A 15,894-nucleotide genomic window follows, 5' to 3' on the forward strand; every position below is an offset into this window, starting at 1 on the left:
TGAGAATAAGAACAACATCAAAATAGCCAACAGACTGATGAACAATATATCTGCTATGATTCTCCTACATCCCTAGATTTCATCCCCAGATTTTGTAGGCCATAGTAATCTTACATGCATTAGCGTTGCAATATAGAATGATGCAGTTGACTGCAGTATGGGGCCTATTCATTATCACTAGTGCCCGCTTGTTTTCACATGTTTTAGTAATGGGTCCATTCATTAGTAGGAATTTTCAGTTTCCAGAGCCCCACTCCTTCATATGGGAAGTAGATCTGGGTTGTGAAGAGGGTTCTGATCCCTCTGCCCCTTCTGACCCCACATCTCTGGTGCCATGCGCATGCGTGAACTCAGGTCATGCATGCACACTTGGCAGACCTGGAAATGGCAAGTGTCACTGCTACCGAAGTAGCAGTATATGGGATCACAGGGACAACCGATTTTTGGATCAGCAGTCCCTGCACCAGAGCAAAGCTGAATCGCTCCAGTAGTTAAGTATCCACTGTCACAACTCATTGTGAGTTGGATACTTAATTAATGAGGGCCAATTGGACTCTGGTCATAAACAATCCCCTACCAATAGAAGCAAGTTTTCTGTTAAATACACCTTCTTTCTTTCTGGGTGTAAATTCTCCCCCTCCCCTTTCCCCCCGTGAGAATTTGAAAGCAGTGTTGTCTTTAGTATCTGCAATTATCCAGAGAGACTCAATCACTCTCTGGATACTAGTCATAATTTCAGGAAAGATGATTGCACTTTCCCTGGGGTTCTTCCAAGTTTCTCTTCTTTGAGGAAATTATCAGAGATTACTAAAGTTACCAATGCAAGCTCAGTACAATTGGTCAGACACCATACATCTGACATCCCAAGTCACTCAAGAGATTTTGTAATGGTGCCCCTTGCCTATACCAAATTTCAAACTACTCATAGATCACTTTCTAATACTTACAAGTATATAAATGGTCACAGCAAAATGTTTGTTCTAGATTTCAGATAAAAAACTACCTCTTCAATTTCTTGTTCTGGGTACAATCTGCAGAGCCCTTATTCTCCTCTGCCTAGACAACATGACAGCAGTCATATATCAAGAGAATGGTGGCACCCATTCCATTACTTTGTGCAAGGAGAGTTTGAAGATTTGGTACTGGGTAATTTAGAGATATATTGTTCTATGTACCAGGAAAGATGACTGTATTGGCAGATTCCCTTTCAAGTCAAGATGCTGATGCTGCTATCTCGAACAGGTTGAAGATACCGACGTCGGCATCCCGAAGGTAGGTATGCAGCTTACGCTTACACTTAGCGGGGATGGGTTGGTTAGGGTTAGGCACCCCTGGGGGGAAATTAGTTTTAGGCACCCCTGGGGGGAGGTTAGGGTTAGGCTACAGGGTGAAGGGGTTAGGGTTAGGCATCCATGATGGGAGGTTAGAGTTAGGCACCACCCTGGGAGGTTTAGGGTGCGGGAAGGGGGGGTTAGGGTTAGGCTCCCCAGGGAGAGATTAGGGTTAGGTACCACTGGAGGGAGGTTAGGGTTGAGGGGACAGGGGGAGGGTAAATATACTTACCAGCCCCTATAGGGATTTTGAAGATCGGGTTGCCACTGTCGGTCTTCTGACCACCGGCATCCCGTCCGCCGGCCTGGGTCTACTTAGGTCTGTTCATTCTGTATGCCTTTTTTCCTTATCATATTTTGGTGCACCCATCCATATGCAGATCTGTTGAAAAAAGGACATATGGATTAGACTTTAGAGGAATTATCACGGCATTTAAATTATATTTACGCTACACTACCATCTGTAACATACCCATTCCAAGTTTTCTTTGCATGTCTTTGCTCCTGAGAACTTTGGGCCTGAATCAGAGTTGTACGCTACTGCATTCTCAACTGCGCTCGCTCTTGCAATGTATTATTATTAAAATATGCAAATGCCTGTTAACAGACTCCCTGTCTGAAATGCAAATGTTGCTGCACCCAGTTTCCCTATCTGCGTTGTGTGCAGATCCTCTGTGGTTTGAGGACACACCAATATCAGAGGCACATCAACTCCTCAAGTAAGTACTTGGTTGCACAGATGCCAGGTCAACTGTTTCTATAAAAATGGCCTCTGAGACTGGTTCTGTCATTTTGAATGTAGCAGACACACCACTGGAGCTCCCACAGCTGCATGAACATCGGCATAGTGTACAACTCTGAATCAGGCCCTTAGTTACCATACAATCGGAAGTACTGCATTTCACATGTATTTTTTATTAATTTCCACAGTCTTAAAACGCTAGGGAACAATAACCCAGGCAACCCAGTCTCCATCTTTGACAGCTCATTGAAATAACTTGTTTCACAGAAGTAGTCTTGTTTTGTCACTCACAGCCCATGATCTACTTAGGTCTGTTCATTTCTGTATGCCTAATTTCCTTATTATATTTTGGTGCACCCATCCATATGCAGATCTGTTGAAAAAAGACATATGAATTAGACTTTAGAGGAATTATCACAGCATTTAAATTATATTTATGCTACACTACCATCTGTAGCAGAGCCTTAATATATAGTATATACACCAATCAGCCACAACATTAAAACTACTGACAGTTGAAGTGAAGAACATGAATTGTCTCTGTACAATGGCACCTGTCATGGTGGGATATATTAGGCAGCAAGTGCACAGTCAGTTCCTGAAGTTGAGGTGTTCGAAGCAGGAAAAATGGGCAAGCGAAAGGTACTGAGCAACTCTGACAAGGGCCAGAATGTGATGGCTAGACGACTGGAACATCTCCAAAAAGGGCAGGTCTTATGGGGTGTTCCTGATATGTAGTGGTTAGTACCTACCAAACGTGGTTCAAGGAAGGACAACTGGTTAACCGGAGACAGGGTCATGGACGCCCAAGACTCACTGATGTGTGTGGGGATCGAAGGCCTATCCCTCAGAAGAGCTACTGTAACACAAATTGCTGAAAAAGTTAATGCTGGCCATGATAGAAAGGTTTAAATGGGTTCTCACCTTCAACGCATGCACAAGAGTCCCAAAGCCATCCTCCTCAATATTTGGAGGTAAGTTTTTGTTGTGTGTAAGGGGACGGTGTGCGAGGGTAGGTGTGCCCAAAGCATATTTGTTGTACCAGGGCCCGCCACTAGCTAGTTCTGCCACTGGTTTGAGGAACTTAACAAAGAGTTCAAGGTGTTCACTTGACCTCCATATTCCCCAGATCCCAATCCAATCAGACATCTGAGGGGTGTGCTGGGAAAACAAGCAAAGCCATGGAGGCCCACCTCACTACTTACAGGACTTATAGGATCTGTTACTAACGTCTTGGTGCCAGATATCACAGGACCCTTTCATATGAGCCTATGCCTCAACAGGTCAGAGCTATTTTGGTGGCATGAGGGTGACCTACACAATATTAGGCAGGTGATTTTAATGTTATGATTGATAAGTGTATACCTCCTTCTTCTAAACAGAACCCTAATACCAGTGGAATGCTTTAATCACCTTTGTTGTAAAGTAGGTATACTGTCATTTTTATGATAAATGAATCACTGCACTGCATTGCCTTCCCGCTGAAGTTTACAAATATATATACAGTCCCAAATAAATTACAATTTTGGACCTCAGAAATGCCACCAATACAATATATTTTAGAAGGTAGTATTTTAGTTACATTTTTGGATAACAAGTGTTATGCTACTATGGGGCATATTTATTACCATCAGATGCAGAGTGGTTGTGATAAATTCACCCAATATCACAAAGGATGTATCAAATATCGCATGCAGGGACAGAGCTTGCGATAAAGCTCTGTCCCTGCGAATCCACTTCACACACTTTTCACTGTATTTTTCGGAAAAAAAAAAACAGCTTGAAGGTGTCCGCACATGTGTAGGCTTACTGAATCTCAATCACCCCTCACACCCCCACTTCTTGTTCAGCTTACACTTACCTGGTCTCCGAGCTCCTGCCCTGTGACCCTGATCAGTAGCTCTATGAAGCAGCTGACCAGGGTCACAGTACATGAGCCCAGAGCTTAGCTGACCAAAGTCCCAGAGAACCTCACTGGAGCACCGATCACCTGTCCCTCGATGCAGTTAAGTGTTTGGGGTTTTTGTTTTTACAATTTTTTTTTAAGTGATCAGCTTGTGGTCTATTTAGACCAGAAAGCTAATCACAGGAGCAGACTCTGCTCTGCCTGTCAGAGCAGAGCAGGAGTATAGGAAACAGGGGAAATCCTGGATAAAGCTATCTGGAGATGGTGTTATTATCACAGGGCTTTCCTCTGTATATTTACAAGATATTTTTAGTAAATCCGAGCAGATCACATTTCCCATTACAAGTATGGGAAATGCGATCTGCTTACTAAACATATGTAAATTGAAGGGCTTGAAGTAGGTTTCCACGAACACTGCTCCAAAAGCCCTTTCATACATTTATATGATACTAAAATAATGTGAAAAGGGTGTGAAAACACCCTTTTAAACATTGTTTTAGTAAAAATAATATTGAAAAAATAGGCCCCTATGTGTAGTAGGTAACCTTACATACCCCATCGACCTTCAGCACCTCGGACAGAGCTTGCCTGTGGCATACAGGTTGGACAGACGTGAGTTCTGGTTCTAGAGGGCATCTTTAAAAAAAGCCACATACTACTGATAGTCCAAGTTGTCTTTTTCTGTTTCTATTGTCCTATTTGTCTAGCCATTCAGAAACCTTTAGACCTTTTAACCTTTTATATACCCGTAATTAATCGCATACATCCATAGATGTCAAGCAACACCAACAGTGTCCAAAACTGGTCCTCCATGTAATTTTCTCCACTTCGCTATTTTACGTTGTGTTACTTATTTATGCGTTTTCATTTTCTCGCTTCAAATTCATCCTGCGAATACACGACCTGTCTACATTCTAATTCAGAGATCTTGCCCATAATTTATACAGTTATGTGGCGCCCCCTAGTGCACATCGGTGCTCGGTAAGAGGCAGCCAGTTGTAATCGTCAGGCACCGCCCCCGTGTCACACTCACTGCACCCTCCTTTACTACTTCATTGACTCCAAACTGCCAGAAGCCAGCCCCCTGCTTGAGATCAGAGCAGTCAGCAGCACTGCTCCGAAACACACGGGGAAAGTAAATACTATCTGTATAAAAGCCCAAGACAGAGGGAGGCGAAAAGTGGAGAGCAAAGCACTAGCAAGTTATTGAGCAGCATGGCCCCAACAGCAATCTGTTGCTTTGTACTCCAGATTTGGAGCATTCTTTTCTGTGTATATGCACAAGCAGAGGCTGGTGAACAACAGGAAGACAGCTTGTACATGTGGATTGATGCTTACCAAGCAAGAGTGTTAATAGGTATCCACACTTTACTTTATTACTGTGGATACAATAATAAGTTAGAATTATAGGGTCTTTTGCAAGGCTCTGATGCTTTAATAGTGAATCTGCTGAATGCAAAGATTTGCATCTCTTAGCACAGTTATGACAAGTGCAATGCATATAAGCAATGATGAGTTAGCACTGACTGTGCATGTACCTGTCTTTTCATCACCATACCATTTGTTCCCAGGCTTTGAAGAAGATATTTTGATTGTTTCTGAGGGGAAAATGGCACCATTCACTCATGATTTTAGAAAAGCCCAGCAAAGGATGCCCGCCATCCCTGTCAATATCCAGGCGATGAACTTTACCTGGCAAGCCACAGGACAGGTATGTAATAACTAGTCTTTTAATGGGGATATCAGGATGGAAAAGCTGAATAATGTATGACTTGTGTATTCTATTTGATGTGCATGTATAGACATAGTATATTAATCTGATATAAATACTTCCTACTACAACACCTGGAAAATGAAGGTTGACTTATATATTAATTGATATTTATATAAAAGGTCCACCTTAGAAATAAAAAAGTGTATTCTAATTGTATATACAGATTATAAAATATACTTAACATTTATACATGTGAGTAGGACAGTGTAATGATATTATAAAATCAAGGATAAAATATTGAAGTGTTATATAAACAATGACAAACTAACAAAGTATACAGCGGTGTGTTGTTGGCACATTTATGTCATTTTAAAGCTGCAGTTAGGATATTTGTGAATTTTGAATACATTTCCATCACTATCACTTACTATCACTGTATGCAGTGACTTTGTATTAGCTGGGGCATATCTGTTTATATTTGGTGTTGCAGATTCACTTGTACAACTGGCAGACAGTGTAAATACAATACTCCCTGAAAAGTATTTTCTGATGACACTTATTATATTGTTAGCCAGCAGAAGAATTAAAATAAATAGTTGAGTGCTCAAGATTTTATGAACCTGTTGAAGTGGGTCATGGCGGTGGCAGAGGTTCTGATGTTGTGCTGCCATCCAATATTTAAGGAAACTATGTCAGCCCCCAAGCAGCTGCCCTTCTCAGACAGCCAGCTGCTCAAACACAAAACTGACTGTAAATATGTCACACATAGTAACATGAAAGAGAAAGAAAAATGTGTGTTTAACCTTTCTTTTAAGTTCATCCAAAACAAGACCTTAATCAAAGGGCTCAGGCGACATATTGGGAAAGCTATACACTGGGAATTATGTAATAATGACAGTCATGTAGCAGTGCAAGGGTGAGGATATGCAGAGCATGTGTTCAGTTGCCAATCCAACATAATTGTCTAAGCCTGTATATATTTATCCCTCTCCAATAGGTCTACTTGTCACAATTTCAATTTGGGTTGTGTATCTTTAGCAAATTTTAAAGCAATATGATACATGTCGTCTGGGTCAGTACATTGAGCATGATTACTGCTGATATTTGTTTATATTAATTAATATGTTCTTACTTCCTAATATGAGCAGAGCAGATTTCCTAATAATATTTGGAGGAGTGTCTCTGTTCCATAGTAACTTTGCATTTATTAAACTGTGCTCAGGTAACTTTCAGTTGTACCTATACTCAGTAGCATGTCATCGAGCAGAGGAAATACCTTGTTTCCTGACCTCTGGTGCAGAAGTGTAATGCCAGTTATGTTTACATTCTGCGGGCATGACTATTTTACTTAAAGGGGTTCACATATCAGGAGTGTGCGGCTTCCAGCCTTTAATATTGAGATCCTGTTCTGTGGTATTTTGCATCTTGGTGTTGTAGACATGCCACCAGGGATCAAAGCATAATGCTGCTGAGATCCCACTTCATTTAGTACAGCAAGCATGTGCATGCCATCTGTTGTATCTGATAGAAAACAGCGGTAAACGGCTCAATCTTTGGCCAAAAAAGGCTTTATTGCTCAGAGATGAGATACAAGGCACCTTGTAAGCTACATCTGGATTCCATAGTAGTTTACAGAGTATAAATGTTCAGTACACAACCTCTGTTCTCCACATCAGCGCACAAGATATCATTAATGTCGTACAGATCAGTCAATTAAGTGCACAAGATGTGCAACAAGAGACATATCTGTCGTTTGCACACAATGGGGTCTATTCAGCATTGATTTTTTTACCTAAAAATACGGAAACTATGATTTCCGTATTTTTTATGTAACTCCCCTATTCAGCAATGGGTTAATGGAGAAGATAACGCAATTATTTTCTCCATTGATTCCCATCTCGCTGAATACCGCACTGTAGGGATCAGCCATTGATTTCTACAGTGCTTTAACACTTCTTGCTATTCAGCAAAGCAAAAAGTGTTAAATCACTCGATAAATATTTACTTTATATAACGCCATTTCAGAATAGTGTTATATGAAGAAAAATACTTAAATATTTCCCATAAGTCCCTGCAGCATCTTGTAAGCCCGCCCAGTCTCCGTGCCTGCTTAGCGGTGATCGGTGACAGGTTAGTCACTCTAGAGCAGTGATTTTCAACCTTTTCAACTCGAGGCACACTACACTAGAATTAAAAATTGCCAAGGCACACCATCTGGCAATATGGCAATAAAAAAACATACACATTGGCTCCCACATAAAGAAAATACACACACATTGGCCTCCTCAGGAATAAAACACACTACAGTACAAGTGTGCTGAGCTGACCACCGCGGCACACTTGACAAACGCTTCCGGCACACTAGTGTGCCGTGGCACAGTGGTTGAAAAACGCTGCTCTAGAGCCTTTTAAACCTCCCGAATTGATTGATATGTGTATACAGGCTTTATACTAGCCTGTATACATGTATATTTATGTGCGATTATATTTAACATTTCTATACTGTATAATTGTTAAATATAAAAGCACATAAATATACATGTATACAGACTAGTATAAAGATTGTATACACTTGTCAATCAATTTTGGGAGGCTGGAGCTGTACTTACCCCATCGGTGGTCACCGCAAGCAGGAACGGAGACTGTTCCCGGGCGCATGACTGAGCATGCGCAGAGGAACATACAGAAGGGATTGTTTTCGGAACCCCGAAAATGATGCCTTCTGTGACATCACAGGGACAGCGTGTTACCGAAACCGCTGTCCCTGCACAAAATATTGCTGCATATCTTCCATATTTTATCATAATTGATCAAATATTGTGACGATGTTGCCCGATAATATTCTGGGCAACATCGTCACTCTTGCTGAATAGACCCCAATGTCATATTATATATTCATTCACTGACAATACTTGTATTGTAGGTTTTTATTTTCTTTTTAGGCAGCAATTCTCATGCTGTAAAACCCTGTCCCTCAAGATTATGTATTTTATTAAAATACACTATTTAAGTGTTTATTATTGCATTAAACCAAATGTGTGTGAGTACGTGATGCTGGACCTCATCAATGTGTGGTGCAATGTTTACATTTCTGTTAATACCTAAAGGAGAAATAAATCTGCATAGTATTATGATAATATAACACTGGTTTAAGCAACTAGCGGAGAGATGTGTATTTTAAAGAATTTGACAAAATTTACAATATAAATAAATATATAATAGAAAAACAGTTTTGGCAAACCTTCATGTTTACAATACTATACTATAATAATATCTTACATGACTATACACATATACAGTAGTTCTGATTAAAAAAAAATAAATAAAAAAAAAATAAAAAAAATAAATAAAATATATATATATATATATATATATATATTGTTTTAATCAAATAAACAAGCTATAGAATTTCAGCATCCTTTACCATTGCTTGCAGACTATGAATAATGTATAATATGTCAATTGAAGCCAAACACTCTTTTTATACATTGTTTTTACGAAGCTGTTAGAATGCTAAAGGTTCACGCACCTACTATTCTTTCATTTTGTCTTTATTATTGAAAATAAATCTCAGCTGAGCCTCACATACTTCAAAGAACATTTGTATGCACATAGTTGTTGCTGTTAATCCTGTTCTGTTTGCCACTTGTTGTTACCTAAACAGTTCCCAGCGGTGGATAGTTATAAAAATGGGTGCAGGTAAATGTAAGCAAATGATACTGTAACTCATAGCAACCAATCAGAGGTATGCTTTCACTAGTTGGACTGTAGTTGAATATACTAGATGTATGAATGTTATTGGATACAGAGGTGTGTTTGAGACTATGATCTCCCCGCATCAGTATGACAGGAGCTTACACATTACTACTCTTTTGAGAGACAATGCTTCCTTCACTGTGCTTCTCTCAGTCTGACTTCCACCTGTTGCTCCCATGGAGCTCGGACCTCTATATCAGAATTACATGAGTGTCAGGTCACTGCTTCCAACAATACCCAAAACACTAATTTCGTCTGTACTGCTATTACAGTTCAGATGATATGTTTGACAGGTTGTTCTTAAACTGGGGACAAAGAGGAACAGTGGAAGACGATTGCAGATTGAATACAAAAAGGTACTCTGACCTCATTTTAAATCACTTTGGGCCTGATTCTTTGTCGCACCTCCTTATACGGGCCACATCTAGCGAATTATAGCAAACTGTGCATGCACTGTAGCCAATGTAGGCACCTTTGTGTACCTCTGCACAATTCTCTGACCTTTCCCTCCATACATGAAATACGTGTTATTGAGTGACAGCTGGGCGGATGCATGCAAGACAACCACCTCATGGAGGGAAGTCAACCCCGCACCATTTTTGTAATTCCGAAATAGAATTGTAACAGGCAGGAGTATAGCCAGGACAGCACCTCCTCCCAGGCACACAACAACCCTACTGAGTGTTACCAGCAGACTTACTGTATTAACAGTATACAATGATACACAAAATCTCCAATACTCCAAGCACCTTGGAAAGCAGAGAACACCATGCGGATGATTGTCTTCAGCTCCTTGTTCACCAGACAGTAGGGGTAATCTGTGATGCCTGTGCTCTCAGTCACTGATTGGCTAGGAGCAGGCTGCACAGTGATGATGTCATCACGCAATGCACTCCAAGCCTATCAGTGACTGAGAGCAACGGCATCATGAGACTCCATCTATTTTACGGGCAGCTAGTAGTGCCTGAGAGGACCGTAACTGGGAATGTAAGTATTATCTCATTGCCCCTGACCCAGTGTGTTTTGAATCCTGTAATACCCGGGATTTAATGATTATAATCCTGGGTATTTTTGGGACTCAAAAACAGCCTGGATCGGGAATCCCAGGATTGGCTTCCCTAACCTCATAGGAGTGTCATGGGCGTATAGCCAAAGTTGCATTCTTTTCTGAGTCATGCTTATACTGAGGTGATGCCTATGTCAGACGGATCTTTTGCAACCAGCATAGGGTAGGTGTAATTGTCGATAATAGTCAAGATGGCTGAGCTTGGTAATGGAAAGCAGTGGGGTGGCACAATGCGTACACATGAATATGTGCATATAATCGCAATAGTATTCTGTTAACAAAATATCCACATTCAAAATGTGACCACGTACAGAGGTGTGTGCAACTCAGTCAGGCCTTTTATTTCCTTAAGCAATGCCCTCTGTCTTTTTACATTGGGTGGACATAATCTGTAAACCTGTCAGGTTCTTTATAGACAGCCTGGGAATCCAGAGCGACAGTCAACATGTATTATAATTGGGTCTTGAATTCTCGATCATTTCTGCACATAGGGCCTGATTCAGAGTTGCATGTCGCACTTACAGTAGCTCCGAACTGACAGATTTTTGTTAGTAGCCCCAAAGAACTGCGTAGTGAAATCTGCGAGTCTGCGGCGAGATGGGAGCGAGCTTATGTGCTGTTGTCGGCGCTTCTACTTCATTGCAACAGCACTTCGCCTTGTTCACTCTTAATTGAATCAAACCAAAGGAGTGCATTAACTGTTTAAAAATAACCGTGAGCAGCGGCGGCTCCTACCCTCTTAGATGAGGGGGACTGCTGCCGCCAAAAAACACATGGCTTCTTGGGCCGGGTCCTGGTGCCTGCGGAATCGATCTGACAGGCGCTAGAAATGCCACATGCGCACTAGCAACGTGGCGCCACGCATGCGCATATCACCGGCTTCCAAAGGGCTGCATCATCTGCAGACCCAAGGAAGCCGCTCTCTACTAATAGCAGCCCAGACTGGCAGTCTCAGGGGGAGGAGGCACCTCCCCATGAGACTGCCTGTTGTGTATGTGACTGGCAGGTAGCGCTTCCAATGGGAAGCCACTGCCAGTCACAGTGTAGCCAGTGCAATCACGGACTGCACTGACTACACTGAGGTGGCGGATTTTACTGGGGGGGGAGGTGGGGCTGACTGTGAGTATAATCTTGGAAGGCGTATTTCTTTACTGTTTTATAATTTTTTTTTATCCTGTTTAATGTGGAATGTGCGGGTTCGGTTCCCAGAGAACTGATAACAACCGAATTTAGGGGTTCCGAGTCAAACCGAGCCTGAGTTCGGAATAACTTTGGTGTACCGAGTTGAACCAAGTCCTGGTTCGGATCTTCCCACGGTTCGGATCTCTGATTTTAAAACTGAACTTGGGTTTTGGATTGCATGTAAACAGGTCAAAATGACATTATTTTAGCTGATTTTTTATTTTTGAATAAAAATACAGGGCCTGATTTAGCAAGGATCACAACTGCTAATACACACGCAGTCGGCCGATTGTTGCGTGCTGAGCATGCGTATGCATCGCAGTGCGCGAAGTGGCCACTGTGATCGGGACTGCGATCGCAGGGACTATGCAGATCCACCGCAGAGTGATTGACAGGAAGTGCCGTTTGTGGGTTGTGACGGGGGTAGTGGTCGGCAAAATGCAGCCGTTGCATGGGTGTGCATAAATTATCCACTGCAATGCCTTACACAGCTTGAGTACTCATAGCATGCGACAAGGTTAGCAATTTCTGAGTAAGGTCAGAACTTGTGCAAGTGTGTGTGAGGCTGTGATGGTACTCTATGTTACCGATGGGAAGCTGCATACTTCCCTGCTGTCTGCCTTCACCCAGCGCTGCCTCAGCCCCGTTACCCAGCGTCCATTCTCCATTCTCTCGGACGCCGGCGCATGCGCAGTGAGAAGCAGCCATATCAGGCTCCCAATATGTCTGTCTTTTCATTGCTTTCCAGGATTGCCGAGGTGCTGAATAGCGCATGAAGATGTCGGACAGGTAAGTGTACATGAATGGCTACTAAACATCACTATATATCGCATCGATGTGATGCGATATATAGTGATATTTTCAGTAGCCACTTTATGTTCTACATGAATAGACCCCATAGTTCCAATCATCGCAATGAGGGAACAATTGCAACCCTGCATCAGCACCAGCATGTGAAATTTATTGATTTTACTTTTTTATTCAAAAGAGCTAACATTGTGCTCAAGAGTAAAAAATAGCATGATTCATAAGTAGAGATGGCGATAATATGAATAAGGTACTTTATATCTGAAGTAGTTTGTACATGTAAGGTGCATGCTGCACTGGAAATGTACCGTACTATGTAGTATCAGACTAAACATAAGACAGCCATATAACATTCAGTATTACCTCTCATTCCTCCCTCAGTTATGCTGTACATTTCTAACTCTCTGCATCTTTAAAATCAGAAATCAAAGGGTAAACTGATGGTGCTTTAATAATGATGACCTGCCGCTGGTCATGGAGTGGTAATAGCAAACAAGAAAACAAGTGTGACGAGTTTAGAAGGTACTATTGAGCAGCAAGAATTGTAGAGTAAAACTATTGCATAATAGACCGCAATTCTGCTGTTGGACGTTTTTACTTTCTGGTGTTTGGAAGTTTCATAGTGGATGTATCTCATATGTAGAATGTAGATGGAAAAAATACTGAAATAGATCCATAGATTGATATACAGTATTATGTATCATGTAATAATAGCTGTGAGGTCATTGCAGTGCTCAGTAATCCCCAGATCCTCAAATGGTGTATTTTAGATGAATTAGCAGTAAAGTATCTTAATGCAGTCACGCCAGGACATGTATTCAATTCATTTTAAAGGCAAGCAGCTGGTTTTGTTGATTAGCTGGTTGCCCTGCCAATGTAACAACTATTGTTCTCATCAAGACACTTGCAATGGCATACACATTGTATTTATGTAATGTTTCCAAAAAAAGCACTTTTACACTAAACTTCATTAATGAAATAGATGTATTGTATTTCTGTATGCATAACTGAAAGACTTGTAAACAAACTGTCCCGGAGAGATTTTACAATATAAGGCTTTATTAGAACTTGTCTTGAACCCATGGTTCCATAACCACAAATAATGTTTTGGATTTCACTGATTTGCCAATCATGATCAAAATATGATCGTGTTTTGCCAATCGGTGAAATTTAACATGGAGAATTACACCGATCTCTGACGGATCACGGAACATCGATGTCCACCGGTCGACATTTCTGGCCGGCAGATTGGCGTTTCCAATCCCAACGCAGGATCGCGAGACCTGTTGGTAGGTGTATGGGGGCCTATAGTTGTGTCACAGGGATAAGGAATAAAAAGGGTGGCTGGATCTGACTCCTGAGATACCTATAGCAGCTGTCCAATCTGTGCTCTCTACACATAATTAGTTGATAATCGAACTGAAAGTGCCATGCAGTGGAATGATCCATTATGGAGGCGCTTGTGGTGCAGAGGGCAGTCTTGTAGATGGTTTAGTAGCACTTTTTTATGATTTAGTTTCATTTTGATCTTTTATTTAGGATATGTTTTGTGATTGGGATATAACTTTTTTGCATAAATATTTTAGATAATGTTGGTGTTTGATTCAGCGTGTTCTGTTTCATGTAACTAAACACACTGGTTGTCCCACCTGCTTCTGTTTAGCAGAAAATTATGTCAGTGAGAGGTGCTAATTATTTAACGTTCTAGATTGTTTACATTACTGTTATCTACTCTGATTTTCTAGTGTCTTATATCTGCTTGAGCAATGTTGTGTTTTGTGGTCCAACCTTTTAAACTTTAATCATGTTCTACCTATGTGATGTCATTTCTAAAACATTAAAAGTTATTTACAAAAGTGCAGAATGTGCTGCACCCATGTTACTTATGCCACTGGCACCTATATTTTCACTATTGCACCCACTTGTATGCGGCAGTACATGAATTTGCAGACCAAGATGGCAACGTCTGTGGAAGTCCGATTTCTTGCTCAATGTGGGGTATTCCAATAATTTCAAATAAACATCTTTTGAACCATTCAGGTAAACTCTATACAGGAATTTTGTAAAATTTCATATACTATTGTTCTCCCACTCTGAATTAGGTTGAAAATCTGTATTAGATTACCTGCATCCACTTAAAAGCGCTGAATTAGACAGTTCCAATTAACCCTTACTCTTGTAATAAGGACATAATGAAGCTAAACCAAGCAGTATTAGTACAGTGAGAAAATTTATATTGATAAAGGGGGTGGTCCTACATTTATAGTAGAATGGTCAATTAGGCTCTAATTGATTTTCCGAATCCATCTCACAAGATGGACAAATAGAAAAGCTCTGTTTACCTGAAAACATATTTTAAAATTTTGTTTTTATTTACAGCATACCAAATTATGAGTAAGTGTGAAATTTAGGTCACAAGTTATTAAATATATGAACTTGAAAAAAAAATATTTACATATGAAGATACATTTTTTCACAGACATGAGGCTTAGTGTGCTTATGCCAAATCCATTAGCTTGGCCGTGGTTGGCCCATTTACCAACATCTGGTACTGAAATGGTTAACTTAGCAAACTGGAAGTTGGCTGGGTAACCTGAGAGACATGTTCTTAGTATACAGAGGAGCCATAGAGCTTTTTTCAACAGTGAAAAGCCTGAATTCTTACACTTATTCAGAGGACATGTAAACTCAGGTTTTCTGTGGCACTTCACGGTTATTGTACGTACCAGTGATGCGGGTGTTTATATGGGAAAATGTTGTAGTTAAAAGCATAAAACTGACAGAACAAATACATGAATGAATCCTCTTATTCTCTCTGTTTCTTCAGTTGTTTGAATCAAATATGGTGACTAAACAAGATCTTAAAGAATAGTATGTTCATTCTATTGCTTTCATAAGATATGGGGGAGTTACAGGTATTGTTAGAAGTGTTAAAAGATGACATGAGTGCATGAAGGACATTAATACCCCTTTCACACCAAGCTTCTGACCCAGGATATTGCTGGAACAAGTTGGGTCCTGTCTCGGTATGAAAGGGTCTGCCCGGGTCCAATGTCCCAGGCCCTCGACTCTGGTCGCTACCAGGGTTATTCCCGGGACTGACTCAGGTAGCCTGCAGTGTGAAAGGTACATTATCAAGCTGCTAATTGGCGGATCTGGATTGCTGTGGAGCGCTGAGAGATTACCTTTATTGTAAAGGTATTAATTAAATTGAATTGAAAAGGGTTTGTTACAGTGATGCTGAAGTAGTTAATATTGTACTTTTTGAGGAAGCATTAATTATTGATGAGTGAATGATGTTGTAAGGTGATCAAAAATACTCTTTGTATTGTGTGGCAGTCATACTTCTCTGTATTATGTAGTGGTCACCGATGATTTATATATTGTATG

At 40.8% G+C, this 15,894-nt stretch overlaps 1 protein-coding gene across 1 annotated transcript in view; it reads left to right on the forward strand.

Annotated features, from left to right (window-relative positions):
- The first annotated feature begins 5,060 nt into the window (after positions 1 to 5,060).
- WIF1 (Wnt inhibitory factor 1) overlaps positions 5,061 to 15,894 on the forward strand; it is a 162,542-nt gene continuing 151,708 nt past the window's right edge. The window contains exons 1-2 of the mRNA XM_088463143.1: positions 5,061 to 5,336; positions 5,551 to 5,690. Coding sequence (XP_088319269.1) covers positions 5,195 to 5,336; positions 5,551 to 5,690 — 282 coding nt within the window. The 5' untranslated portion in view covers positions 5,061 to 5,194. The remainder of the gene's footprint in view (positions 5,337 to 5,550; positions 5,691 to 15,894) is intronic.

Source organism: Taudactylus pleione, unplaced genomic scaffold, assembly GCF_031769625.1.
Source record: "Taudactylus pleione unplaced genomic scaffold, aTauple2 ptg001327l, whole genome shotgun sequence".
NCBI lineage: Eukaryota > Metazoa > Chordata > Amphibia > Anura > Myobatrachidae > Taudactylus > Taudactylus pleione.